Source organism: Corvus hawaiiensis, chromosome 6 (genome assembly GCF_020740725.1).
Source record: "Corvus hawaiiensis isolate bCorHaw1 chromosome 6, bCorHaw1.pri.cur, whole genome shotgun sequence".
Classification (NCBI taxonomy): Eukaryota; Metazoa; Chordata; class Aves; order Passeriformes; family Corvidae; genus Corvus; species Corvus hawaiiensis.
The window spans coordinates 44505254-44515234 of record NC_063218.1 but is presented as its reverse complement, the minus strand read 5'-3'; the positions used below and the strand labels follow the sequence as shown (position 1 = coordinate 44515234).

The window sequence follows — 9981 nt, the reverse complement described above, 5'->3', positions numbered from 1 at the left end:
AGGTACAGCACCTTTGGCTGGGTTTGTGATAGTGTCTTCCTGAAAGGAAGCAGATTCTCTTTCAGACCTGTAAAGGTACAGAGAAGTCTGAAATTTACACTCCCTGTTAAGGTGCTGAGAGGAGTTTATTTAATAAACACCATGTGTGCAGTTTCCAAGAGGCAATGCTCTGGTGCATTTACCAGTGGTTATATGAGATGAAAGCAGAAACAAATTGCAAAGAAGGGTCTTTGTTTTGTTCTGGTCATATTGTTTATAAGAGATAAAATCAAAGCAAACAAGGCTTTATAGAAAGTTTTAGTTTGGAGGGAATATGATTCTGGAGAGTTATGACAGTTGCAAAAAAGGGAGCATGGCTCTTTGTTTTGTTTGCATTTTTAGAACTATTTTGCTCTTTACTTTTCAAGAGGGCTTGATTATTTTCTTGATGGTTCTTTGGGTTTTATAAGTAAAGATTTGTCAGTGAGACACTTGGATAATTGTTTTGGGATTAAGTGCAGTTATTTTTGTACAAAATACTTACTAAAGATGCAAACTTTGATGTCCCATACTCTAGAAATATTATTATTTAACATATATATTATAGTACTGCTTAGGAGCAGATGATGGTATCATCATGCTAATTTACTATATGAAGATATAGGAAAGGTAGCTGAAGTTTTTTAAAGTTATTTTTATCATAGCCTGTTTACTCTGAAATGCAAACTTGTGCTCCTAAATCAGGAGTTACAGTGCCTTGTGGTTATCTCATTATATAAAATACATTCAAGCTCTGCTGTGTAGCTTGTTATTTCATGAACATTTTAGACTTCTACGGTAACTTCAGTATATAGTACCATTTGCATTAGTACAGTTTTATTGAATGAGTTCCTGGCCTCACTGAAGTCACCAGTAAATCCTCATTAGTACTGACTGGTAGGTGCACAGTTTCACCAAGTGACTTTAGTCACAGCAGTCCCATTTCTCAGGAGGTGGTTATTACCTTGATCAGATACATGCCAGTAGGATATTTCCCTGACCGCTGCTGTATCTGAAACCAAACTTTTTCACACCTGGGATATACCACATGCACAGCCTAATTTTCAAAATCTGTAAAAGAAGGATAATATTTATTAACCTCAAAGATAGTTGCTTACATGACTAGTTAAAAAGCAATAAACTCTCTTGAAATTTCTGCATACTATATTTTTCACTATTACAGCAGTGTTTAGTTGGTATTTGTCTTTCTGAAGTGATATTTAGTATATTCATAATTCATAAAATTATGACTTTAATTCACTGACATATTCATAAAACATACTCAGGTACCTGAGATGCCTCCAAATCATCCAGCCTTTCAGATTTGCATCTGTGGCTAAGAGTAATGTTTCTGAAACAAGATTAAATGCAGAAACAATCAAAGCATAGATCTAAAAGAATCCACTTTTTTTTTTTTTCATTTTGATGTGGCAGAAGTTGGTTTCTGAGTGTAAGTGAACAATGAATTTAAAAAAATTAATGGTCTGAGGTTTGTTTTGTAGTATCTTGTTCATGTTGTTTATTATATTCCTAAGGGTCTGGCATTTACCATTTATGGACAATTAAAAAATAGAGTTAAGTGCTAGTAATTAGTACAAATATTAATGTTATTCTAATTATGGCTTTCTTTTGGTTTCTATTAATTAAGTCACTATTTAAAAAATAGTCTGTAATTTAGGATTTTGGTTTAACATGATTTCTTTAAATATAATTTAACACAATGTCAAAATCTGCAGTTGGAAATAATGTCCTTTTTTCTAAGCAGTCACAAGGACTACAGCATCTTTTCTATGGTATATCATATATACCTGCACTTACTGAGTGTTCATTTCTAGAATAATTTCTTTAAAATTTCTTTGAAAATAAGTATTTTCTATATAGCATAAAAACTAGTTTTACATAAGTATCATTCTTTACCAATAAATGTAGACCTCAAATAGAGCTGTTTCCCAGGGAGTAAGAATAGCAGGTATAAAGAACACTCTCTAGGAGTTACAGTTTTACAGATATAGTTTTCATAGTTGGTAGCATATATTTCATTATACAAATAGTTGCACACTTTTATTTTTTCTCTGTATGTATATTTGGGATAGGTGTTTTACCTTATGTTGTAACCTTGACTTTGCTTGAATAAATTAGGGTTTTTTTAACAATTAACTCATCTTACAGTGATTTTCACTCCATTTAAATGGTATATATAGTTTTCATTGCTTTTTGCACAGGAATGAATTTCCACTCCAAATAATCCAAAGTCACCCATAGCAATGCATATGTGTCATGGAGTGAGGGACCAGACTTTGTTAATTTTGCACATGTACTTTCAGTGACTCTAGCTGAAACACTGTCAGATTCCAAATTCAATTTAACATACTGCCAATATAACAGCAACTGATTTGTCTCACTGTCTTCGTAAGGGCTGAGTAAGTTATCCTTGTGCATATGATTTCTTAAGACAAGCCTTATATCCTGGGGTAACTCATCAAAGTGAACAAAACCTGAGTGGGAACAGAGAAATGCAGTGGCACGTGGCAGTATTCTTTTGTGAAATATTTTAAGCCATAAAGACGCATTTCACACACTACCAGCTCTGGGCAGGATAGCTGACACAGAGAAATACTACAGTTTTTTCCTTTTCTGTTTTTTCAGACTTGAATCTAGTTTAATCTTCCATTTCCCCATTGCTGACATCTTCTGTAAATCAGTTGAGAATTTTGAGCTCATTAGAACAAACAACACTGAAGGGGTAGGTACCTGCAAGTGAAGCATTTGTAAACAGAGCTGAAATAACAATGCTGCACACACAGAGCCATGCACTGGAAGGCAAACAAATTCTGACTGCAGACAGGTGCATCATTTGCTTATGCAGCCTATTGTTAAGCCTTCTGACTTTGAAGAGGCTTTAGAAATACAGAAACACATCTATTCATGGTACTCTTTCAAACCTTCACATTCTCTTTTTTACATTAATTATTGGTACAAATGCTTCAGTAATTCACAGTAAATAATTACCACCTTGTTCTGAAATGGTATTGACTGTAGTTTTTATACAATCATATTATGTATTTTGTTTTGTTTTGTTTTATTCAAGGGCTTTGTATTGTGAATTGCCATGTTATAAACAATGTGAACTATGTTAGAAGCCATGATTCTGTTATCACATATTTTTTTTCCTCACAGGAATAATTCTATTGTCTTTAGACAAATCAGCTCTGACTTGTAGTCAGGTAGTTCAGAAACAAACTCTAGATACTTACAGGATCCTAATTTCTAACTACACTGTGTTATTTGCTTTGTTTCACTGCATGGCTTCATAATTTTACTTTTTCTTACTGTGTTACAGTTCCTTATTTCATTAAACCAGTTTAAAATAAAGGTCTTATAAATATTTAAGTTTCTGTGTTTTTATTTCTTACCGTTTTTAAACGATGCACATAATTTCCTGGTGGCAGTCTTAGTTTCATTCAAATTATAGATGCTTTTCCCAGTTAGACTATTCTAATACCCAGAGGCAGCTGAGATTCCAGACCTGTCCTGGAAGTCACTAAATTAACACAAATGAAGATTACTCTCTGAATCTCCGCAGTCCTTTCAGCACCCCTCCTCACAGGCAACTGTTTGACAGAACACTAAAGTGATATAAAACCAGTTTTAGTTAGTCTGTAAATGTCTTTTGGTTCATTTAAAAATACCATCCCAGATTTTATGTAAAATCAGCCTTGCACTGTTATCACCATGCCAATACATTGTATCTTTACTGGTTTCTGTGCATCCTTTGCATCAAAGTTTGGCTCCTCACTAGAGGTTGAGCTGTTATGATTGGTTCCAATCTACCTTTCAGTCCACTATTTGTAGCTTAGCTTTATTCTACTCCAGAAGAATCTTTCTTTCTTCCTTACAATAATATCTACACGTTAAAAGATTTATGTAAACCAACTGGTTTGAGTGGAACTAATGACGAGCAAATTAAGCTACCTGGTTTCTTGTGTAATGAGATAACCAGACATCTAATATCTGGACTTTATGTCACCAACTTATCTTTTTCATATGACCTCAAGTAAAAGAAAATGTTGACCTCAAGTAAAAAAAATGTTGGATGGAAAAAAACAAAGCCCATATAAAAGCAAAAAACTAAGCCTCAGAGAGTTTTCTGGTAAATTAGGATGATTTAATTCCTTTACTCCTAAATCTGTAACAAGCGACTGTATTTTACTTTCCATGTACTCCTATGGGTTAAGATGAAGAATAATGAGGCCTGTCACTGCTCTTCTTCCGAGTACTGTTTTAGGGGACTGAACATGGTGTAATTGTCAAGCAGTTGACCAGCTGCAACTCCTAAGTGTTTCCTTAAGTGTTTAAAGAGCTATTCTACCTTTTGCATTAAGCTTAATATGGCCCATGATACAAAAAGACACATTAGAGAGGATTTAATTAACAACTTCTCCAGCAGCATCAGGAGAGAGGTCCAGAGGTGCATTTTTAATGCTCTGCCTCTGGAGATGGGCATTCTGAGTAAGTGGACAAGGAAATACACAGTAGCTACCACCTCCACAAAGGAGGTCCTGCACATCTGTGGAGTGGCCAGTGCCCTGTTCTTCCTGTATATGCTTATGTACTGAGAAACTGGAGAGTTTATAGGGTTATCGTCTTGCTTTTTTTCAAAGTAAAAATGGGCTTCAGTGACACAGTTTTTGAAGAAGAATAACTTTCCCAAAAGTTAGTCTTGTTTGAAATGGAATAGGGTAGGAAATCAAATATGGAGGGAGCTACAGCCACCAATCATGAAAAAAAGTAAGCCAATCCTTCTGTCTTTATAGAATACATAGGTTCCAGGAGTAAATAACAAATTCCTTTTCAATCTGAATTCAATATTTTCCTTCTGCTTTGGGCTCCCAGTTGCGTTATTTCCACTCCTTTCAATGGTCTATTGGTGCAATGAGTCACTCTGAGCTATAACACATGCTTTAGTGCTACCAGTAAAGTTTGTGCTGTGCCTTTCCTGTAAATTAATCAAGTACTTCAAGGCCCAAGAACCTTTCAATAGCAGTAAAATCTGTATATTATTTTCATAGAGGCTGATAATAGCAGTACAGTGTTACTAAAATGTCTGGGAACCACGATGCTGCTTATTGTGATTACAAAACACATAGGTCAGTTGGATGCAGATACAATAGAGATTTACTTCTGAACTCAAATCTACTTCATTTTATCTGTTAATTCTAGCCTGCCTTAGGAAGAAACATCTTGTATTGATTAGCTGGTTTTAAAGACAATGAATGTGTTTAAAGTACATGACTCGGGAAATTAGGTACTTTCTGTAGTCTTGAATGCTATGTCAAATGTCTTCTTTCCAGGCTGAAGTTTGTATATCTCTTTATGTTCAAGTCCTTTCAAATGTTTTCTATTTTACTTACCATTTCTTTTTCCCGCAGTAGCTGCAGTCTCTGAGCTGTGATTTAATGCTGCTTGTTCAGCCTTTCACTGTGAAGCTGGGACATGGCTTAACCAAGCAATTTTCACCTCCTACTCAAATAAACCATACATTTTAAAAAAGCACAGCTCAAATACACAATACACTAATGTTATGGGCCCAATGAGGTATAACATAAAGTCTGACCATGAATTGCTTTTTTCATAGTCACACTATTAAAGTAAAGAACAACAGCTCAGGTAAGAACTGGAAGGGGTCACAATGTGTGCTCGTGCTTGCCTCTTGCTGAGCATCTGTTCTCACCTCCCAGGGGCTCAGGGAGTCACTGCAGCTGCAGCAGTCAGTTCTGGAAATTCAGAGTTGCTTCCAACATGGTGCAACCAGACCACCAGTGCCACAAGGCTTTATCTCAGGCTGAATGTCCCTTCTGCTAGGCCACTGTCAAGCTTTCCCTTTGCAAAATGTTTCCATCCTTTTATTTGTCTGCAGTAGCAGACAAATTTGTCATGCAGTGTGCTGTCCAAGGAACTTGAGATAATGACAGTAACTGAGAGAGGTAACGGGCAAAAACTCAGACTGGGTGTTGCCAGGGAATTCAAAAATTATAGGGAGCCCAGTAATTGTGGGGAGTCCTTTGTTGTTGTAAAATGGAAACAGGGTGGAGATTTTTTGTGTGAGTATATTGTCCCTTTTTGTTGGTGTTGTGATGATGTGGCTTTAATGTTGGTGTGAATTGTTTATGTTGATGTAAATAAGTGCATGATGAAGATATATTTTAATGACAATTCAGATCCCTAAGATCTATGACTAACCTACAAAAGAGGACATTGACCATTGAATTTCATCAGCTTGCAGGGACTTTACATGAGCATGGTATTAACTTACTCCTTGGAAAAACATATAGCACTATATACATAAAGTAGCATGACAGCTTACATAAAGTAACAGGAAAAAGGAAATGGGAAGCTGGCATTGAAATCTATGAATTTATACCCATATCAGGCTGTAGAGAAGGGAATCAGGGTGATACACTTCCCATTTAGAAGCTCAATCCAAACTTTAAGCTCCCTCAGCACATGAAAAGGTTGTAAATGGAAACTTTGTATGGCTGCCCTTTACTTTTCTTTGCTGTTGACTTGGGCTGGTAAGGTTTTAAGGGGAGTAGCGTGCAGACACGTCTGTGTTGACAGGAATACTGTACTCCACACACTGCTTTGTAAAGGAGTGGCTGCTTAGGGTCTGCACACAGTGATCAAATAGCTGATAGCTGCTCCTGTTTTTCTTTTTTTTATTCAGGCATCCAGCATGAGAGTTGGACTATGAATACTGAGCTGTTATTGTTGGCTCACAAATGTTGAGCTGCTGGTATTGATTTTCTGAAAAGATGTCTGGAGCAGTGATACAAATAAAAAATAAAGTCAAGAATGATGAGGCTTTATAAATAGCCAATAAAAGAATCCACAAAAAACTTAGTAAACTCTTGGGCTATTCAACCTTGACAATGTCCTTTTCAATTTGAATCCAATCTTCTCCTCATGTTTTGAGCAGCCAACTGCATTTGTTTCTACCCTCACAATGCTCCACTGGCTCAATGAATCACTCTGAGCTACAGTTTGCACTTCTAAGCTCTCACACTCTACACAGTCACCCTGGGAAAGCAGAGAAAGAAATGGGTAGTGGAGGACCTGCAGTAAATGATAAAAGTCCTGTTCATCAGAAGGAATTTCTTCTGAAGTCAATGGGAGTTCACAGCATGGGGTGGCTGTGAAGCTAGACCCCTTATCAGGCTTCATATGGACCTCCGAAGCATACATGCTGTCCTTTTGTAAACTTTAGGATTTACAGTGTTTGATTTACCCATGAATACATGAAAAAATGCAGTCATTTTTATTACAAACTTTATTACCTTACTGAATTTTTTAAAATACAAACACAAAGCAGTTGATGATCACAGTAGTTTAAAAAAAGCAGTTTAATTTTTGCTGTAAGATGATATTCCACAAAGGTAGCCAAAACTGACATATAATCATTCCATAACTTTCAAAATAAAAAATTAATTATCCAGAATTAAATGCTCCATATATAAGCTTTCCATAAAGGAAGTCCCTGAAGAAAACTGACCTTCAGTGTCTGAATATTTCATTATTTCTGACACAAGGGACTTTTTTTTGTGTAAAAGCAGAATAATTAGTCTCATTTTATTTCATTACACCAACATAAAACTGGAGTAATGCAGCTATAAATTAGGTCAAATATTTCTAGAACTACTGACTAAGATAAAAAATTAAAATGGGCAATATAATGCTCTTTATGGACAGATGGTAACAGCACTGACTACATGGGATAATGTCTTATCCTAACAGCAGTTCCATTAAACTTACTGGGGAGTAAGTTATAGCATAAAATACAGCACACAGTTTACCAATATCTGGCTGTGTGTTTGCACAGTGCCCTCTAGGATGGGTTCCCTGTCTGGATATTACAAAAATACACATAAGGGACGGAATAAATTAATGTGCTTTGAAATGTAACAAAAACATTGAGATAACTGGAATAAGAAGACCTCTTTGAGCTCCGAGAGCCCACTTTCCTTCAACCATTGCTGCCTTTGCCTGGGATTCCATTTTCTCCCAGGTGAATACAAATCAGCACTGTAAATCTATTCAAACAATCTCCGAAGAAAGGACTTTTTCGCTGATGTTGATAACTTCATGGCTTTCTTTTTGCGCAATGGTTTCATGGGTTGCTTTTTCAGGCACACCACCTTTTGGGGAGTCTGTAGCCCTTTATTAAGGTCAGCGTGGTTGTTGCAGAAGTACTTGACATTTGCTTCTGAGAGACGGAGAAGCATGGTCTCTGAGAGATCCATACACTGCGCGTGGACCCAGTGGCCAGCCCCACTGGAACACAGGATCATTGCAGGCTTGTTGAGTTCTGTCGAATAGAAAGGGACCCAGGTGTTAATGTCAATATTGCAACTGGCACAGCAGGTGATCCAGTAGCCCGTTTCTGATTCATCTTCTTCATCATCTTCATTGTAAGTGTCAGCATCGTCAACGTCAAAGCTATTGGCTTCAGCGCTAAAACAAAACTCCTCCGAGTCTTCAAATGGAGTGGAGTCTCCAGGGTCTTCACTTGATGTCTGACTGCAAATTTGTGTTATTGATTCTTCTTCCTTGTCCTCTTCTGCTCCTTTGCATCTCAAAATGTAAAAGTAGTTTGCATCTGGGCTTAATTGTTTGTTGGCCCCTGGAACGCCCAGCAAAATAGATCCTTTACCCATATCACAGCCAAACCATGTTCTGCAGTGTTTAATATCTGGTGTCCACTCTGGGCTCACACTTTCAACAATCTCTAGCTTACTATCTTCCAGAACTATGGTGTTACACACCAACCGTTTCTGGTTGTCAGAATGGTAGCCACCGACAAGGACAAATTCAGTATCACTTATCTGTGTCACTATAGCACTTGACACAGATACCCCCCCTGGCAGGATGCTGCAGGTCACAGCTGGGCTGCCCAGGGGCAGATCAATTTTTACCTTGTACAAGTTGGGGGACCTGGTGTTATTTTGAAGTGAGTGGCCACCCAAGATGTAGATTGTATCATCTCTGGCAATTGAAACGTGGAAAGAAAGTCCATCCTGAAGCTCTGGAAGGATGTATGATGTGCAACATCCAAACTCAAAATCAATGAGAAACACAGATGGCAAGCAGTCAACTACACTGTTCCATTTTTCAGTGGTTCTTTGTGCAAGAGGAGTATATGACCTCCCTCCAAACAGAACACTCATGCTTTTTCCCCGGCTATGAACTACATTAATTGTATGCCCATATCTAGCTTCAGGGACATCTCCACCCAGGTCTTTCTCAATGCATTGGAATGTCATTTTCTTGCTAGTTTTGCTTACGAGACTCATAAAGTAAATCTTATCAGAGAGGTCATTGTTAGGTGTTTTACCACCATGGATGATATACTGGTACTCATCAGCCTTTGCATCGCTTCTGAGCATGCAAAGAGCGGGATAGCGGAGAGGGGGAAGGTAACACGAGTCTTTAGAGAAGAAGGCGGGTTTCATTTTCAGCTCATTCTGCTTTATATCGAGGAGGAAAACACCAGTGGGGCAGGATCTCTTTGGCCATCCTTTCTGACCAAAAAAGAAAACATGCCCATCAAAATTCAGGAGAGAGAAGCCCGGCTGAAGCAAGGATGAGTTACTGACGGTGGATACCATCTGCAGCGACATTTTGTCTGTTGAGTGTGCCATACTGTGGCTGATAAAATAAAAAACAAAACGAAACAAACAGATCAAACATGCATTAGATCCTATCACAATTATTTAACAGAACTTGAATAAATCGTATGTAAGTTGCCCTGCAGTTCGCACTCTGAGACCCAAAAAGACACGCTTGTCTGTGACTCGAGAGATGAATCAAGCATGAGGTTTGCACCGGTCCCGCGGTGTTTTGGGGACTTTGTGCACACTACGGGCTGTCGGCACATGCAGCCCACACACCGTGCGGCCGCAGCTCTGC

The 9981-nt window shown here is 37.7% G+C and overlaps 1 protein-coding gene across 1 annotated transcript; it reads right to left on the bottom strand.

Annotated features, from left to right (window-relative positions):
* Positions 1 to 7906: 7906 nt before the first annotated feature.
* On the bottom strand, positions 7907 to 9979 carry RAG2 (recombination activating 2). Its single transcript, XM_048307790.1, has one exon. It carries the CDS (start codon positions 9711 to 9713, stop codon positions 8106 to 8108), a length of 1608 nt encoding a protein of 535 aa, XP_048163747.1. The 5' UTR covers positions 9714 to 9979; the 3' UTR covers positions 7907 to 8105.
* Positions 9980 to 9981: the final 2 nt, after the last annotated feature.

What these genes read in the sequence shown, in the direction of transcription:
- RAG2 (XM_048307790.1), bottom strand. Translation starts at nt 9,713, where the DNA reads ATGGCACACTCAACAGACAAAATGTCGCTGCAGATGGTATCCACCGTC.